The sequence below is a fragment of the Orycteropus afer genome, unplaced genomic scaffold (assembly GCF_000298275.1).
Source record: "Orycteropus afer afer isolate SDZICR_OR568_19922 unplaced genomic scaffold, OryAfe1.0 scaffold00037, whole genome shotgun sequence".
NCBI classification, from domain to species: domain Eukaryota; kingdom Metazoa; phylum Chordata; class Mammalia; order Tubulidentata; family Orycteropodidae; genus Orycteropus; species Orycteropus afer.
In genome coordinates this window covers 9,804,662-9,823,735 of record NW_006921624.1, presented here as the reverse complement: position 1 = coordinate 9,823,735, position 19,074 = coordinate 9,804,662, and the positions used below count along the sequence as shown (strand labels likewise).

The following is a 19,074-nucleotide window of genomic DNA, read 5'->3' as shown; positions in this document are numbered from 1 at the left end:
TTCAGCTCAATAATGCCGAGGATATCAATCTTTATGCTTTCTATTTCATTTTTGACAACTTCCAATTTTCCTAGATTCATACTTTGTACATTCCATGTTCCAATGATTAATGGATGTCTGCAGCTGTTTCTCTTCAATTTGAGTGGTGCCATATCAGCAAATGGAGGTCTCAAAAGCTTTACTTTATCCATAGGAGTAAGGCTGGGTTTACTCAGATGACGCAGCTCTTTCCCAGTCCTGTTTTGAGAGCCTTCTAACCTAACTGGACTATTCATAAAGTTACATGGTAATGTATCAAACAGTGTTTCTTTGCTATTCATAAGGTTTTCCCTGGCCAATTCTTTGAGAAGTGGACAGCCTCTTCCTTCTTCCTAGTCTGTCTCAGTCTGTAAGCTGGGCTGATACCTGTGCACCAAGTGCATCCCACTGGGTTTGAAACACCAGTGGCTCAGCCTCAAAACTCACATCAACACATCACCACGGTAGGACAAACTGACAGATAAGTTTGTCTCCCTGTTGGAAACCTCTCCTACCACCCTTACCCGGGTCCCTGTGGCTGACTCCTCCTCTGCCCAGATTCCTAGGCCTTTTAATGCCCTTTCTCCCGCTCTCCCGCCCTGCTGCTTTGGGCATTCCTGAGTTCCTCTCCTCACCTGGATCCCTTCGGCTCACTGCTCCTCTGTCCAGGTTCCTGGCTTTTAATCCCTTTCTCCTGCTCTCCCGCCCTGCTGTTTGTTTTGGGCATGCCTGAGTTCCCTCTCTTCACCTGTATCCCTGTGGCTGACTGCTTCTCTGTCAGGGTTCCTGGCTTTTAATCCCCTTTCTCCAGCTCTCCCGCATTGCTGCTTTGGGTGTGCCTGAGTTCCTCTCCTCACCTGGATCCCCTAGAGGAAACCAAAACAGGGTCACTATGAGTTGGAGTCGACTCAGTGGCAGTGAGTGGTAGTGGTGAATAATCCCTACCTTGGAACTTATGTGAGAATTAAACTAATACACACATGTAAAGGATAAAATAGATTCTAGTATATAGTAGCCAATATCACATTAGCTATTAGCTATTGTGATTATTATTATTACTTATTTTACTATTAATATTTATGAGTATTATTTGACCTATTACCTCTTTTACACTTTCCAGGGAGTACACATTAATTTGTAGTGGTTTCTAGATCCTAGTTGCTGGCTTCTACCTAGATCTAGATTTCTTAAAGCCAACATGGTTGACACTCTTTGACTCCTTTTCTTTTCTTCAGAATATATAATTGAGAACTTATGTGTCAGTCACTAGAAATTATTTATACATATGATTTATACATGCATACATATGTAGTTATTATATATGATATATAATAATTTAAGTACATGTAATTTACCTCATCCTTAGAAATGTAATTTAAATTAAAAAAAAAAAAAAAACTCACTGCAGTCGAGTCAGATCCTATTCATAGCAACCCCTCCTTGGGTTTCCAAGATGGTATTTCTACAGAAGTAGATTGTCCAATCTTCCTTCCGAGGAGTGGCTGGTGGGTTTGAACCACCAGCCTTCTGGTTAGCAGTCAAATGCCTTAGACACTACACCACGCGTATGTGAGCAAATCTCATCACTGCCTTCAAGATATCACAGTCTAATGGAATATTTCTATTTATTTGGTACAGATGGCCTAACTTGCTCCTTATTCCATCCTGCAGTAAAAAGATGGATTGTTGCTGGGTGCCATCAAATTGATAGCAACTCATAGTGACCCTATATGACAGCATAGAACTGCCCCACAGGGTTTCCTAGTTTGTACTCTATATGGGAGCAGAGCTCCAGGTCTTTTCTGCTGCAGAGTGGTTAATGGGTTAGAATTGTCAACATTTCACTTAGCATCTGAGAGCCTTCACAATTGTACCACCACGGCTCCTATAATATAGATATCCAAGTTCTACTTTGAAATATGGGAATATGTTATGTCACATGGCAAAAAGGACTTACAGATGTGAGGAAGTTAAAATTTTGAGATGGGATGATTATTTGCATTATCAGAACCCAAAGCAATCCCATGCATTCTTGTAAGAACACAAGTGGGAGGGAAGAGTGTCGGTATCAGAGAAGGAGATGCGACAATGAAAGAAGAGAAGCAAAAGAGAAAGACAGAGGCAGAGAGGTTGGTCTGAAGATGCTCTGCTGATGGCCTTGAACACTGAGGATGGAACACAAGTCAAGGAGTACAGGTATCCTCCAGAAGCTGGAAAAGGCAAGGAAATATATTCGCTAGAGCCTTTGGAATGAAAGTAGTCCTGCTGACACCACGAGTTTAGGAACTGACACTGGAACTGTAAAATAATACATCTGTGCTGTTTTAAGCCACCAAGTTTGTGGTGATTCATTATAAGAGCAATAGGAAATGACACACAGCAGTGAGGTATTGCTCCCCATTCCAGATGAGAAAACTGAGGTTTAGAGAAGTGAGTGACTTGTCCATGGCACTATATCTACTCAACAGTGGTGCTAGGAATTAACCCTGGGAGTTCATATTTCAAAGTGTATGTATATGAATATGAGTGTGAGTGTGTATGATTTTAACCACATCACAACTGTTGGTTCATGGTGGTTTTCTTATGCCTGGAGGGAGAGAAATGATAGCGGCTAAGCCAGAGAGGAAGGAAGGAGAGAAAATAGGCCTGGGGTGTGTTTAGTGAGACCCTTAGAGATGCAGCAAGACAAAAAATCAGAACTTAAAAAGGCCAACGATCATCTGAGTTTTGAAATGTGAGCAACCCCTCCCCTGAAGTCCCCTCAGGGCACAGAATGATTTATGTGAAGGTTTAGTTGTTGGTTTCTTTTTTTAATTTTATTTTTGTACCAAGCTACATAATTGTACAGCTCTTTTAGAGCATTCTGTCGTCTGGGAGATTTTCTTACAGAAATTCTAAAGAGCGTAGGCTCACAGGAAACTAGCCAAGATCTGCATGAAACTATATTTATACATATGCCAAAATGAAAAATATAAAATAAAATAAGAACAAAGATGCAAACTGGGCATTTTAGCTGAAGGCAACAAATATGTTACCCTTAACACACCCATCACATTATAGAGAATACTAGAACTAAATGGGACTTTAGAGATTGCACCACAAAACCTTATATGTGTTTAGCCAGGAGCATATTTGATTTAATCCTCTTGGCTTCATCGTGAGATGGGTACTTTTATTCCAATATAACCACTGAAGACCCCAAGGCTTTGGATATTTAAGTTCTTTGATCGAGGTCGCTCGAGCAGTTTGGGAAAGCCAAAGCCTTGCCTTGGGTCTTCTAACTCCTAATCCAGTGCTCCAACCACCTCAGCACAGCTGACTCCTCCAACCTACTTGTTTCTTAAAAGAGGAAACGGACTCAGAAATGGCATTGTGTACAAATTCTCAAAGCAGGTATTTATTTATTTATGTATTCACTCATTCATTTATTTCTTGAAAAGGTTATGGAATAAATAAAATTATATATATATATATATATATATAAGCTCTGGTAGCATAGTGCCTAAGGCACTTGACTGCTAACCAGAAGGCTGGCAGTTCAAACCCACCAGCCACTCCTTGGAAGGAAGATGGGGCAATCTACTTCTGTAGTGATACTGCCTTGGAAACCCAAGGAGGGGTTGCTATGAGTCAGGTCTGACTTGATGGCAAATGACAACAATATATATATAGGAGGTCTGGTAGTGTAGTGCCTAAGGCATTTGACTGCTAACGAGAAGGCTAATGGTTCAAACCCACCAGCTACTCCTTGGAAGGAAGACTGGGCAATCTACTTCTGTAGAGATACTGCCTCAGAAACCCAATGAGGGGTTGCTATGAGTCAGATTCTATTCGATGGCAGTGAGTGAGACAGATAAACACTAAATTAAAAAAAAAAAAAAAAAAAAACATAGCAAAGGGAAATGAATCCTTGAACAAAGGGAGGACAGAGAAAAGTTAAGGGCAAGAATAGCTCAAGGAGAATAGAAAGGCTGTATATGCACAGGGAGACAGCTCAGGGGGCAGGAGTGCATACTTATTTCTTCCCTGTGTCCTTCCCTCCTATGCACTCCTGCCGCCTAAGCTGTCTCCCTCCCAAAAGACAGGCATATGAGCTGAACATTTACATTAGGTAGATACACTCCTTGGAGAGATCAATCATGGGAGAACAGAAGGGCTGTGTATACACAGGGCGACAGCTGGGGGGGCAGGAGGGAGGGAAGGGCACAGGGAAGAGGTAACTATTAGGAGCTCTGGTAGCATAGTACCTAAGGCACTTGACTGCTAACCAGAAGGCTGGTGGTTCAAACCCACCAGCCACTACTCGGAAGGAAGGTTGGGCAATCTACTTCTGTAGTGATACCACCTCAGAAACCCAAAGAGGAGTCACTATGAGTCGGGTCCAACTCCATGGCACATAACAACAACAACAACAACATGGGGGAGTGGTAGGGGAGCTGTTGCATTGTGGGAAATTGCAGTTAATGTTATGAGACAAAGTGTATGTGAACTGCTGTATGGAATATGAATTTGCTCTGTAAATGGTCACTGAAATCACAATAAAAACTTAAAAAAGAATAGCTTAAGGAACAGCAAAGCACATAGTCTTGGACTGATGTTAGGGATGGATCCAAGCATACTATTATCAAGGCAAGAGAGGACCATGATCTTTTTCACTTTCTTGATCCTGACAACTGTGAGAAATCTCTTCCAAGGGGTTGCTGAGGCCAGGACTCTATCACCTAGCAACTAAGACCTTCAACTCATTAACACCACTAGACAACATCATAGGAGTCTTTCCCATACAAGCCCTCAGCACGGTCCCAACATTAATCAAGACAAGATCAGTAAAGTTTGTTCTCTGAGAAGAGAAAGTGAGGCAGTCTGGGTTTGAAGGTTTACCTCAAGGGCAACTTTAATCAAGAAAGGGAGATAGGAAGGAAGGGAGAGAAAAGAAAGGAAAGGAAAAGAAAAAAGAAAGAAGAGGGAAAGGAAGGGAAGGAAAGAGAAAGGAGGAAAGGAAACAGGACTTCAGGGGAACTCCTGGTTAAGCTATATAATATGTTATCTACCCCAAGACCTCCCTCCACCTGTTGTAAGAAACACTAGCTTGTCACTCACTATTAAGAAAGGGGTGGGGGGGAAGGCTGCCAGTTAAGCTTCGTCAGACCACTGATAGATCAATTCTGATTTCACAGATGTTAAAATGGGAAAATGGGAGTACTTTAGAATTGATGAAATACAGTATTTTTCTCTATGGTAGGACTCTCAGAGCCTTACTAACCACACGTACAGAGAAACCTATGAGAGGCAGGCATAGAACACAGATTTTCACATTTGGGCTTGGACACTCAGCTCCCCCCCACACTTTTTTTAAAATTAATCTTTGAGCTTTTCATGGAATTAACACTCCACAGAACCCATCCCAGAAAACACCAGTCTGAAGGACTCTGACTCTATGTGCTTCAGGCAGTTGTACATGTATAATTCTTACACTTGAGCCCTTGCAATGTTTAAAGACCAGAGAGCACAAAGTTGTAATGTTTGCTAAGAACCTGGCATGTAGCTGTTCTATGCCAATCTTAAGAGGTTGAATTTACATCCTTCAGTCATGAAGGCAGAGGGGTGAGGGCTTAGGTCCTACCCTAAAAGTTAGGAAACCACAACAATCCATCTGCCTAAATGAATGCACTCCCCCACTCAGCCACCCCCGCCCCATCTCTGAAACTGCTTTCTGACAGTCAGAGTGGAAGCCGGCTGTCTCTTGTCTGGATCAGTGTTTTCTAGTGCTTGAGCATAATCTGCTTTGCCAATGAAAGTACGCGGCTTCCAGTTAACTCTGGATAGGAAACACATGTATTTATCTCCTCTCCCTCCTAAAATCATACACAGATGACAGTAAACAGGCTTGAAGGGACTATTTTGAGTCTGCACATGTTCTTTGAACCATGTTTTTTTTGTGTGTGTGTGTGATCTGGATGAAAGTTTATAGAGCATATCAGTCTTCTGTTCAACAATGTGTACACATTTTGGTTTATGTCATTGATGACAATCCCCTCAATGTAATGTCACTCATCCCACTCCTTTCCTGTATTTCTCATTTCCATTCCTCCTTTGTTCCTAACCCTTCTTGCCTTCTGAACTTTGTCCTTGGGCAAATGCTGCCCTTGTGATCTCAAGGGGTTGATTGTTCTAAGGAGGGCCACCTTCCTAGTGTTATGGTTCACAGTGCAGACCTATGGTTTGGCTGATAGTTGAGTCATTGGACTGAGTTCAGTTCCAGGTCTGAAACGTGTCTAAGGGCCACAGTCTTGAGGGTACCCCCTCCTTTTTTTAATATACTTTTCTTCAAATTGGAATAGAGATATTTAGGATTTTTAAGCTCTGATCCCAATTTTACCTCCTAACTGGCCAAGAGACTCCTCAGACTCATCCTCTAAATAATCTGAGAAATATTGAAACTTGTCAAATGTTGGGCACAGTGTTCACTTTCTCTTACAGAGAGACAACCCTCTTAAGAAATTTTGTCGGGAAAATGTGCATACTTCTCAAAAAGCAAAACAAAACATTGGAAGCTTCCTTTCTCGGGCAAAGAAATGAGACCATCCAGCATGTTTTTCTGTTTACTTTGGTTACCAGAAGCACAGTGCTAAATTCATTTCACGTTCAGTAACTCTCCCATCTCAGGATCCTGAAGCCACGTTCTTCCATCCCCTTCTTACAAATGCTTCTCACCAGGACTATCTTTATATTAATATTTACGTTTGATTTAAGGTGAACAAAATAAAATTCCTCCGGAAGTGGTCATGGTATACATTATAAAAACCAAATAAACAAAACAGACAAAGTTGTTGCTTGGTAACTTGCCAAGGTTTCCATGATTGGTGATGATCCATCACCTGTGAGATTCATTTGAAATGCCTCAGCTTAGAATGCAGTGGTCTTACCAGCCTGCCTTTGACTCACCTGCTTCTCTCTAGCATAATGGCATCTGTGCTCTATCAGCATTAGTGAAGACCAAGAGAGGCTCGGTAACCTGACCTTAGGGTTCCCTCAGCCTCTTGTGGGTATAAGCTTGCTCACTTCTTTTCATTCTCTGTATCTCACAAAAGACAGGACTCAGCATAGGTGCTCAACAGGTCTTAGGTAGGTGAACTTCTAACTCTACAATACAGTCTCAGAAGAAGTCCTTGCCAGTCGGAAATGGCAATGAGGACTGACAGGTGACTAAGACCCAGTCCCTGCTCATAAGTTTATAGTGTAGTGGAGACCACAAAAGCAGAATAGGGATAGCCACCACAAGGGGAAGCCCAGAAGGCTGTGCGGCCCCAGAGAAAGAACACTTTACTCACTTGGCTGTTGTTAAGTGCTGTTGAGTCCATTTTGACTCAAGGCGACTCCATGTGACAAAGTAGGACCCCATAGGGTTCTCTAGGCTATAATCTTTATGGGAGCAAACCACCAGGTACTTCTTCTATGGAGGGGCAAGTTAGGCTCCAACTACCAACCTTTCAGTTAGCAGCCCAGCACTTAACCATCGTGCCACTAGGGGTTCCTTATTATTCAGACATTAATTCACAAATCCTCACATTAAATCCATAATGTAAAGTGAGGCTCAGAGAAGTTCAGCAGTCACTTGGCTGGTCTATCTGACTCAAAACCCATGTTTCTCCACCAGAGAATGCTAAAATTTTAGCATATTTATTTCTGTTATTAGGTAGCATTGAGTCAATTTTGACTCATGGTGGCCCCATGTGATGGAGTAGAAGTGCCCCATAGGGATTCTTGGCTGTAGTCTTTATGGATGCAGATAACCATCTCTTTTTTCTCATGGGCCCTCTGGGTGGGTTCAAACCACCAACCTTTCAGATAGTAGCTAACACTTCACCACAGTGCCACCAGGGCTCCTTAGGGGTCAACAGTCAGGGCAGCCAGTTAGCAAGAGGTCCAGCCTGCAAGGACTGTCAAGATTTCACTGGATGCATTAGAATTCAATGCAAAATAGAAATGTCTCTCTCCCTTGTAAAAGGGCCCTGTGAGTAGAAATATAAAGAAATCTAAAACAAGAAAATAAAAATCCCTTTGTATATGTGTCCCACTTGATAAATACTGAACAGTATTTAACTAACATCCACTTGAAAGTTCGGAAGTATTAGCCAACTCCAGGACAACTACACATTTCACTTTGGCATCCATGTGGGATTCAGGGCAGACTTGCTATTGAGGGTGATGAGGACACCAAGACTGGAAGAGGAAATGGAGTTGTCCAAACCTAAAAGGGCAATGAACAAATGAGGAGGGTGGTGTGTGGGGCAGCGTAGAGGGAGGAAGGGAAGGGGACAAAGAGGTTCTTTAGCCTGTTAACTAAGGAGTTTCATTTAACAATGAGCGCCTACTTCGTACCAGGCACTTTTCTATGTGCTAGGAATAGAATGAGAGTCCCTGGGTGGTGCATGCAAACGGTTAATGCACTAAATCGCTAATGGAAAGGTTGGGGGTTTGACTCCACTTAGAGGTGCCTTGGAAAAACAAAGACTGGTGATCTACTTCCAGAAAATCAGCCACTGACTATCCTGTGGGGCACAGTTCCACTCAGACACTCATGGGGTCACCAAGAGTCAGAACTGACTCCATGGCAACTGGCTGGGGATAGAGCAGAAAACAAGACATACATCTGGTGATAGAATGAACAAATGAAATGGCTTTTTATCTGTTTGGGTAATTACAACTACATTCACAGAGTGCTTATGTGCACCCACCCCATGAATGTATCATTTCACTTAATCCTCTAGGTGGTCCTATAATCACACCTGATTCCAAATGAAAGGGCAGAGGTTCAGAGTTCATTGACTTGCCCAAGCCCAAACAGCTTGAGTGGCCAGAGGACATCTGTCTGTCTTGACTGAGATTGAAGGCAAGCAGTCGGGTTTGAATCCTGATACATCTGCAGCTGTGTGAGCTTGGGTAAGTCAATGAACCACTCTATGCGTGGTTTTCTTGACTGTAAAATGGTGGTCTTATAGGTCCCTGGAGGAGTTGTTACGAAAATGAACAGCTCTTAGACCAGTCCTGGCACGTGTTAATTTGTTAGTTGCTGATGTGTGAGAGCTTAAAATCAGACACACTTGGCGTGTGTAAATAGTGCAGTCTGAAAGTGGAGCCTTAACTCCATTTTAAAGTCTTGACATGCCTCTAGAATCCATGTTGAATTTTAAAGCTGCCTTTTCCAACAGAAGATCCTCTAATCTTGATGCTGACCATTTACCCGAAAGAAGACACTCGTCTGTGCAGGATAAGTGCAGCATAGACAATCTATTCTCCAAGAGCCTCTCCTCTATGGTCAAATAGATGCAAGTTGTGATAGCTTACACCCAAGGAGCCTTGACACACTGCATTATTGATAAATCTTTACAAGGGATGCCCAGAAACAGACATGATTGAAGAAGCAATTTTACTAAACAGGTTACCAGAAAAAAAAACCTGTCCTGCCACTGTCCTGTGACCATCCTGTACATAAATTGAAGGGCATATAACCTTAACCAGTCATGGAATCCCACTTATGTGGTATCCACTTATCCTTGCCAAATCCCCACTTTTATATATCCTGTCTTTGTCTCCCCTTGATTGTCTTTTAGCCAATTATGATTTCGTAACTTTTTAGTTCCTGCTCTGTTGTTGTTGTGTGCCGTCGAGTCGGCCCCGACTCATAGCGACCCCTCCTTGGGTTGCTGAGGCAGTATCACTACGGAAGTAGATTGCCCAAACTTCCTTCCGAAGTTCCTGCTCTAACTGTACAAAAAATTTTTTTTTCTCCTTTTCTGGTTGAGTGGCCATCTTCACTCAGTGAAGGACTCCTTCCTGGTCCAGATTATCTTTATTGCTCAACAAACCTCTTTTGCTTTTACTTAAGCAGACCCTGAGATGTTGTTCTATGATACCATTGAGCTGATTCCGACTCATAGTGACCCTATTAGGAGCTCTGGTAGTGTAGTACCTAAGATACTTGACTGCTAACCAGAAGGCTGGCGGTTCAAACCCACCAGCCACTCCTCGGAAGGCAGATGGGGCAATCTACTTCCGTAGTGATACTGCCTCGGAAACCCAAGGAGGGGTCGCTATGAGTTGGGTCTGACTCGGCACATAACAATAACAACAGTGAACCTATTGGACAGAGTAGAACTGCCCTGCAGGGTTTCCAAGCCTGTAAATCTTTACGGAAACAGACTGCCACATCTTTCTCCCGAGCAGCAGCGGCTGGTGGGTTTGAATCGCTGACATTTCAGCTTGCAGCTGAGTGCTTAACCACTGTGCCACCAGGGCTCCTTCCTGGCACGTCAACGAGAGGGCCAAATAAATGTTAGCTGCTATTATTAACCTGATTACAAATGGGTTCATTAAACTTGCTCCTACCCAGGAAATTTAGAAAGGTCACAGGGCTTTGCAGAAATTGGGAAGACCCCCTCGAGGTAGTTTGTTTTTCCTGCTAAATTCAACAGCCTCCCAGTTCTCTTGGCTAACACAAGTACCTGCTAATGGCTTTCATTGTTTTGTTTATGGTGTTTCCAACAAGTGTTGGTAACTTCTCATTTGCATCTTTAATTTCAAAGCGTGTTGAAACTGCAGTTAGTTTTAGGAGACCTCGGTCTCATTTCTGTCTCCTGTTTATCAGCATGTGGATGAGCTTCAGCAGCTCACAGCCTCCTCTACTCACTCTCACTCATTTAATCTTATTTAAGGTTTCCAGAGATCTTTCCTGGTGAAGGTTAGATCGGCCTGTCTCACAGACCGGAAAACCAAGAGGCTTTCCACTTGAGGTCCCTTTAGTTATTTGATTTCACAAATTTACAAAGCGCCAACTCTGTGCTGGGTACTGTTCTAAAGCACTCAATAAATACTAATGCAACCAGTTCTCATAACAAGTTTGTCAAAAACCAAGCCAAATCCATCGTCGTAGTGTCAATTCTGACTCATAGAGGCAGTGTGGAACTGCCCTGTAGGATTTCCAAGGCTGTAATGTTGTTTTAACTTTTTATCGTGGTTTGGGTGGAAGTTTACATAGCATTCCACTCAACAATGTATACCCATTTTGTGTGGTGACACTGATTGTAATCCCCATAATGTAACAGCATTTTCCCCACTTCCTCCCTGTGTCTGGTATTCCCATTTGTCCCTTCCTACCTTCTGAGATTGTTTTTGGACAAATGCTGCCCTTGTGGTCTCCTAGGGTTGATCGTTCTGAGCAGTGTATTCCTGTCTGGTGTTATTGTTCATTTGTAGGCCTGTCTGTTGTTTGGATGAAAGTTGATTCCCAGGGGTGAGGGTGGGTTCAGTTCCAGGCTTGAAGCGTGTCTAAGGGTCACAGTCTAATGGGTTCCACCAGCCTCTACCATAACAGTAAGTCTGGTCCTCTTTTACAGTTTTGAGTCAAGGCTGTAATCTTTACGAAAGCAGATTGCCACATCTTTCTGGCTAGTGGGTTAGAAACGCTGATCTTTTGGTTAGCAGCCAAGCACTTAACCACTGTGACACTAAGGTTTCTATAACAAGTCTGTAGGTAGATACTATTCTTACAGCTATTTGATAGCTGAGGCACAGAGATGTTAAGGCCCTTATTCAAGGTCATACAGCAAGGAGGTAGTGAGCTACACCACCAGCTGTATGCCTTGGACAAGTTACTTATGCTGAATTGGGTAATAAGCATGAAGAACTTTGTGCTCTTCAAAACTACTAGTAAACAGTTGCCATCAAGTCCAGGCAACTCCATGTGCTTGAGAGCAACATGTTAAATGGCTGAATTTTCAGTAAATCACCAGGCATTTCTTCCATGGCACCTCTGAGTAGATTCAAAATTCCAACCTTTCAGTTAGCAGCTAAGCGCTTTAATCATTTGAGCCACCCATTATATGAGGTAAGGGGCTCTGATGGTGCAGTGCCTCATTTGACTGCTAACCAGAAGGTTGAAGGTTCAAACCCATCAGCCACTCTGGGGAAGGAAGACCTGAGGTAGCCATCAATAAAATTTTACAGACAAGGAAACTGAAGCTCAGAGGGCTAAGAGCCTTGATTAGCCAATCAATGCCTAACAGAGTTAGGAGCAGAGCCAGGATTAGAACCCAAGTCTATGAATCCAAAGATCCCTTCACTGCTGTAATGCACTGCTGATGGAACCTACTGATAGTTTTCTATGTCAAAATCCATTATTGCTGCTACTGCTATTATTTGCCACAGAAAGACACTCCCCTTCCCCTCGTGCACAGGGAGGAAAATAACAATGACGAGAACACAGCTGATTCTGTATGCAAGCCTGCAGATCTCAGGCCATGCATAATTTACTCTGCACTGCCCTGCAGTCACTTAAGCTGAGGAGAGACGCCATAAATTCAAGTCTGCATACACTAATTTATTTATTTATTTTACTCGTACATATCTAGGGCCGCCGGTAGGCTGCTCCACCACCTGCTCAAATACCCCTGCAGCCCCAACTATAACTGAGGCAGGGAGGGAACTCTGGAAACAAGCCTTGGGAGGAAAATGGGAGTACATAGACTAGAACGGTTCACTTCAATTAATTTTCTGGTAAACTTGAGATGAAGCCTGTGAACGAACTCCCTCCCTCTCCCCCATTATTATTATTATTGTTGTGGTAATACTGAAAAGGTGGTTACATGTCTTCTTCTGCTTTTCGGTCTTCATACCGAGTACACAGAGCATACCTGAGTCTTTCACAGCTGATGCCCTCTCATGACTCTGCAGGATTATTTTTCTGAGTGGTAGAATGTGAAAGATGGGAGCAATTTCATGTGGGAAGACACAGTCAGAACCAGAGTGAAGAGGAGAAGAAAGAGCACTTCCTTTTTTTTTCCAGTGACTGCTCAGATCAATCACTATGCTAAATGCAGCTGTGTCTCCCAATTCTCAATTTTGAAAACAAGGTGTGGTAGTTGAAGTTGTATGTCAACTTGGTTGGGCCTGGTTGAGTGGCTGGGCAGCTGGTGGTAGTTATTCCCCATGATGAGACTGGCAATCAATTCCATGGTGGGATCTACCACAAGCAACTGAGTAGCTACTTTAGGGATGTAGTCTGCTTCCCGTATATAAGTAACAGCTTTGGGAATGGTCTCTAGCTTATAGCACCTTGAACCCTGCATGTAGCCATGTTGTTCAGCAGACTGCCATGCTCTGCCGACCTCAGGACTTTCAACAGACTTGAATTAATGGCCTCTGCTGTGTGGTTTGGTAACATTGGGACTGTGCCTTTTTATTTGTCAACCTTGGGCTTGGCAGCCTCAGCAGCCAGCAGCTGTCTGAGTGAAGAAATGCCTCTAGCTCCAGTGGGCTGGGAGCAGGAGGCAGAGGTGAAGCTCAAAGTTGAGGGGCTTTCACGCAGCCCCTAGAGCCTGGCACTCTGAACTCGAACTTAAAGCCTCCAAACTGTAAGAGAGTAAACTCCTGTTTGTTCAAGCATCTCATTTGTGGTATATTCTTCTCAGAGCGGTACTAGGTAACCAATATACAAGGTATGTTGGAAGACTCATTAGTCATCATTGTCCAAAGACCTCATTTCACAGGTGGCCAAAAGAAAGAAAGTGACTTATTTAAGGACACTTAGCAAGTCCCTCCCAAAGTGCACCCTCTTTAGTCTCACACTAACTTTAAAAGCACAATTTGAAATTTCATCATGAACATAACCTGTATTGTTTTATGAGCTTAACCATATGGTTTCCTGCACATCTCCCCCCTTCTCCTCCAATTAATTATCCTTACAGATATGGGCATGAAGGCACAGATAGGTTAGACTCTGGACTCCCACTGCTACATTCTTACTACGACAGAGGTCAAGACTGGCACTAAGCTTGTGTTCTTAAGCACCATAACTAATGTTTTTTTAAGTCTGACACCTTCCACATGCTTGATTTTGTCTCCAACCTACCCTGCCTAGGGCTGCAGGAGAGAGAGAACAGGGGCAGGCTGTCTGCAGAAAACAATCCCAACTGCAGACAAGGTTATACTCTTGCCTTTTGAGCTGAAAATGGACAAGACAAAGGTCATGTCTTAGAAGATCAAACCCAGACCATTTGACCATGCATTTCCTTCCCCTCTGCTGAGAAGGGAGTACAGGCCTTGGGGACAGAGACTCACCCGCAGAACATGAAGATGGTGCTGGAGGTGGCATCGTAGGGCAAAGGCAGTGTCTGCTGCAGGCACAGCTGCTCACAACCACCGTTAAAGCCGTCGGAGCAGTCGATGCCTTTGGAGTGGTCATAGCAGCCCGAGCCGTCCTTCATGGGCCTCAGCTCTTCGGGACACTGCTCAGAGAGAGGGCAACAGTGAGGTTATGGTTGAGCAGGTGGCGGCCCCATCACACCCTGTCCTCTCATCTTCTGAAAAGAGACAGAGACAGGTTCAAAGTCCTGCTTGGCACTAGTTTAGGGTCCCATGTTGATGTTGGTGAGGGGAGGGGTGGTATGGTATAAGAGTCTGTGACCAGCATGGTGACATCGGGGAAAGGAAAGACACAGAAGATATAGATAACACAGGTAAATACCATTACATGCATGATACTGCATTACTGATAGCACCAAACACCAGGTAAATGCATAGACAGGGGAGAAGATCAGGTGGAAGTAGGTGAACAGGAATATACCCTAGACCAAGGATAGACTTGGTTGAAGATAATTAATCTTACATATGCACTTGTGCTGCAAAAGTAGCCACATACATTACAGGAGCAACTGAAGACAGAGTTGGAGTAGCTTCTCAGAGACAACCAGACACCTTGGGAGAGAGAACCACTGGGCCTGCGGGCTCAGGACCATAGTCTCAGGTGGTATCATGCTCAACTGGCACAACATAGAACATAAAAATCTTGTTCTACATCCTACTTTGGTGAGTAGTGACTGGGGTCTCACAAGCTTTCAAGCTGCCATCTAAGATGCAACTAATTACTGGTCTCTTCTTGTCTGGTGCAAAGAAGAGTGAAGAAAATCAAAGTCATCAGGAAACAACTAGTCCAAAGATAAGATGGACCATGAGGACCTCAGCCTTCATGACCCTGAGGCCAGAACTAGATGGTGCCTGGCTACCAATGTCAACTACTTGGAAAGGGATCAAAACTGGAGATCCTGAATAGAGTGGGAGGAAAAATTTGGAAAAAAATTCAGAAACACAAAAATGACCAGAATTACTGGTCATATAGAGTCTGGTGGAACCCCTGAGACAATGGCCTCGGGTTACCCTCTGGGCCTAAAAATGGACTCACTTCTATGGACTGGCTCTTAGCTCAACATAGAAAGACCTACATGGAGAACACCTACCCCAGGGCAATGCACTCACCTACTCTTGGGAGATGTACCCTTTAGAGCAATCAGCCATGAGACATCAGAGGGGCAGCATTCACATAGAGGGAAAGCTGGACAGACAGGGATGTGTAGATAAGAAGGGCACAGGGAGGGGGTAGTCACAGGGAGGAGAGGGGAGGAGGGTTTTTCAAGGTTGGGGATGGTCATCGGGACCATAAAATCAAATATACATGAACTGTTGAACGTAAAACTAATCTGCTCTGTAAATTTGCACTCAAAGCACAATAAAATAAATAAATAAATGAAGTCCTGCTTGACTATTTAATAGCTGTGTGGCCTTGGACAGCATCATTACCTCTCTGAACTTCAGTGTTCTCATCTGTAGAATGAGACTTCTGTGAGTATCTGCCTCATAGAGTTGTGAGAAGGAAGAGGTAACATAGGCAAAGTGCTCAGAACACCATGGCTCACATGGCAATCACATAGCAAATGGTAGCTTGTCATTAATATTGATGAGAGGCCCTCAGTGGTGCAAATGACTAACCATTAAGGTGCTAACTGACAGGTTGCAGGTATGAGTCCACTCAGAGGTGCCTTCGAAGAAATACCTGGAGATCTACTTCTGAAAAAGGAGCCACCGAAAACTCTCTGGAGCCCAGTTCTACTCCGACACACAGGGGTCACTAGGAGCTGGAACCATGAGTTGGAATTGACTTGACAGGAACTGACTTATTAACATTGATATTGTTGGGATAATTATCATTATTATTTTTGTTACTGTTGTCCTCTCTGGTCTCTGTTACAAAGGCCATTAAGAGAAGCAGCCTGGTATATTTTAAAGAGCCCCTACCCACTAGCCACTCCTTGGAAGGAAGGTTGGGCAATCTACTTCTGTAGTGATACCACCTCGGAAACCCAAGGAGGGGTTGCTATGAGTTGGATCCGACTCGACGGCAGTGAGTGTCAATGTGAGTTTAAATCCCAGCTCTTCTCCTTTTTCTCTGAGGCAAGTTACTCATCGTCTCTGAACCTCAACTTCATCGTCTATTAAGCAGGCACGACACCTACACCGATAGGTTTGCTGCGAAGCTAAAATCCGATCAGTTAAGTGCACACCTCACGTCTCAGTATCTAGTGCTGCTATAACAGAAATGCCACAGATGGGTGGCTTTTAACAAACAAATTTATTTTCTCCCAGTTTAGGAGGCTGGAAGTTTGAATTCAGGGTGCTGGTTCTAAAAGACTCTCTCTCTCTGATGGCTGGGAGGGAGTTCCCAAATGGCATTGTAACCACTATATCAAAAACAAACAAACAAACTCACTGCCATTGAGTGGATTCCGACTCAAAGCCACCCCCATTGGGTTTCTGAGATGGTCAATCGTTATGGAAGTATATTGCTCCATCTTCCTTCCACAGAGCAGCTGGTGGGTTTGAACTGCCAATCTTCTTGTTAGCAGTCAAATGCCTTAGGCACTGCGCCACCAGAGCTCTTTTTATAACTCCTATAGGGGTTAAGATTTACAACACATATTTCTTGGGGATACAATTCAATCCAGAACACCTTACTTCAGAAGTTGGCATATAACTTGACACTCATAAAATGTGAATTCCCTTCCTTCTTGTCTTGAACAGACCTCTTCTCGACCCTTGTCCTTGGAGCCCTCATTGAGATTTCCACATACTCACAATTGGAACATGCAAACGTCTCCTAACCAGGCCGCATGCTTCCAGCCTGGCCTCCTCCAAACCATCCTCCTTACTGGTCACCAGAACGATATTTCTAAATGGAAATCATTCACTAGCTTATAAGACAAATATTTTTTTAAAAAATGTTACATCTTTCTTAAGCTGATAGGGTCCTCTGTACTATTCAACCTCTCTGCCCAGACAGAGCACACTCTTCCCCCAAACCACATTGGCTACTCTCTGGTCCCTAAACAAACTACATCGATGTACATTGATTCCAACCTGCAAATCTTTGCACCTTGGGTGGCCTCAGCCAGAATGTTCTTCTCAGTGTGTCTGGCATGTGCTGAGTTCTCTGTGAATGAAGATCCTGGTCTGTGGGTAACCAGTTCAGTAGGTGTCGTTCAGTTGCTGACTCACAGTGACCCCATGTGTGTCAGAGAAAAATCGTGCTCCACGGGGTTTTCAAGGGCTGAGGCCTTGGATGTAGATTTCTAGGGCTTTCTTCCAAGGGACCTCTGAGGAGACTCAAACCACCAACCTCGTCCAGTTAGCAGCGAACGTGTTAGCCATTTGCACAACCCAGGAACTCCAGACTGTGGGAACAAGTGACTATTTACTTCATTTAGTTTTCCATTATTTGATCAGGCTGGGCTCACCTTCTCCAGGGCAATAGATGGAGAAGCGGTTCTAACTCTCCTGCCTTTGGAAGAGAAAATGAGGGCACTAGATTTTAATTTCAGTCACCATGCTGGCATTTCCTGTCCACAAAGATTAACACCCAGAGCCCAGCCCTCCTCATCCATCACTGGACATTGCTGATTAAAATGCCCTCGCACTGCGCTCCCCCCAGCACCTCCACCTGAACCAACTCCCCAGCCCCCCTTGTGGCCCTAAACAACATCAATAACAAAACACATACATGCAAATTAATTTAAAAATAACAAAAACAAAAAAAGGTCAGCCCTCTTGGAAATTAAATTTTGCCTAAGAAGACCTTGTAATTACAAATGCACAAGAGAGTTCTTGGAGACATTTGAGACTGGCGCCAGGAAGGGTGACAGAGAAAGTAGGTTATAAATGGCCTTTGTCAAACTGCAGAAAGGTTATAAAACTGGTACATTTTGTGCTTAAAAAGAAAAATCAATTTTCCATGTGAATGAAATGCTATACATATTAATACAGGTCCAGACGAGGCCCCTGCTTATCTCTGAACATATGCTGTCAGCCAGAGGGGACCTGGTCACAGGTTCATTTTAGGCTCATTTGCTGGGTTGGAAGCTGGATCTGTGTGTCCACAGAAACTCAGGGGCAAGCATTGGAAAGAATGGCTAACCTTCTCAGCAAGTAACCAGAGTTATCTGGAACAGGGTATTAGTCATAGTTCTTTCCTATCTCCCAATGATTCCCTATCATTTTCTTTCTTTAAAAGAGTGTAAACAGTACCATAAAATAGGCATCATTTAAGAACTTTATGTGTTTTTACTGATCTAATCGTTACAGAAACATATGACGTAGTGTGGTAGACTGATAGTGGCCCCAAAGATCTGACCACATCCTAATCCCCAGAGGCTGTTACTATGACCTCATATGGTAAAGTCTACGCAGATGTGATTAAGTGAAGCCTCTTGAAATAAAGAGATGATCCTGGATTATTCAGATGTTTCCTAAAAGTCATCACAAGTGTCCTTGTAAGAGAGAGGGAGAGACTTGAATCCCAGAGAGGAGATGGGGGTGTGAAGACAAGGGCAGAGATTGAAGTGATGCAGGTACAGCTAGAGAAGGACAAGGAATACCAGGAGCCACCAGAAGCTAAAAGAGGAAAGGAACAGATTCTCTCCTGGACTCTCTGAAGGGAGAGTAGCCCTGCTGACACCTTGACGTCAGATTTCTGACCTTCAGAACCGTGACAGACTAAGTTTCTGTTGTTTCATGCCACCCAGTTTGTGGTAATTTGTTACAGCAGTCACAGGAAACTAATACAGGTTGGTACCATCTTTATGCTCATTTTACAGATTACAAAACTGAGGTCATAGGACCAAGCTTTCCAGGCTTCCTGGCTCTGTAACTCTTTTTTTTTTTTTTTTTTTT

The 19,074-nt window shown here is 43.6% G+C and overlaps 1 protein-coding gene across 1 annotated transcript in view; it reads right to left on the bottom strand.

The window, feature by feature from the left end:
- ASTN2 (astrotactin 2) overlaps window positions 1–19,074 on the bottom strand; it is a 1,259,674-nt gene that overhangs the window by 473,925 nt on the left and 766,675 nt on the right. The window contains exon 14 of the mRNA XM_042780380.1: window positions 14,137–14,303. Within this exon, the coding sequence (XP_042636314.1) occupies window positions 14,137–14,303 (167 nt within the window). The remainder of the gene's footprint in view (window positions 1–14,136; window positions 14,304–19,074) is intronic.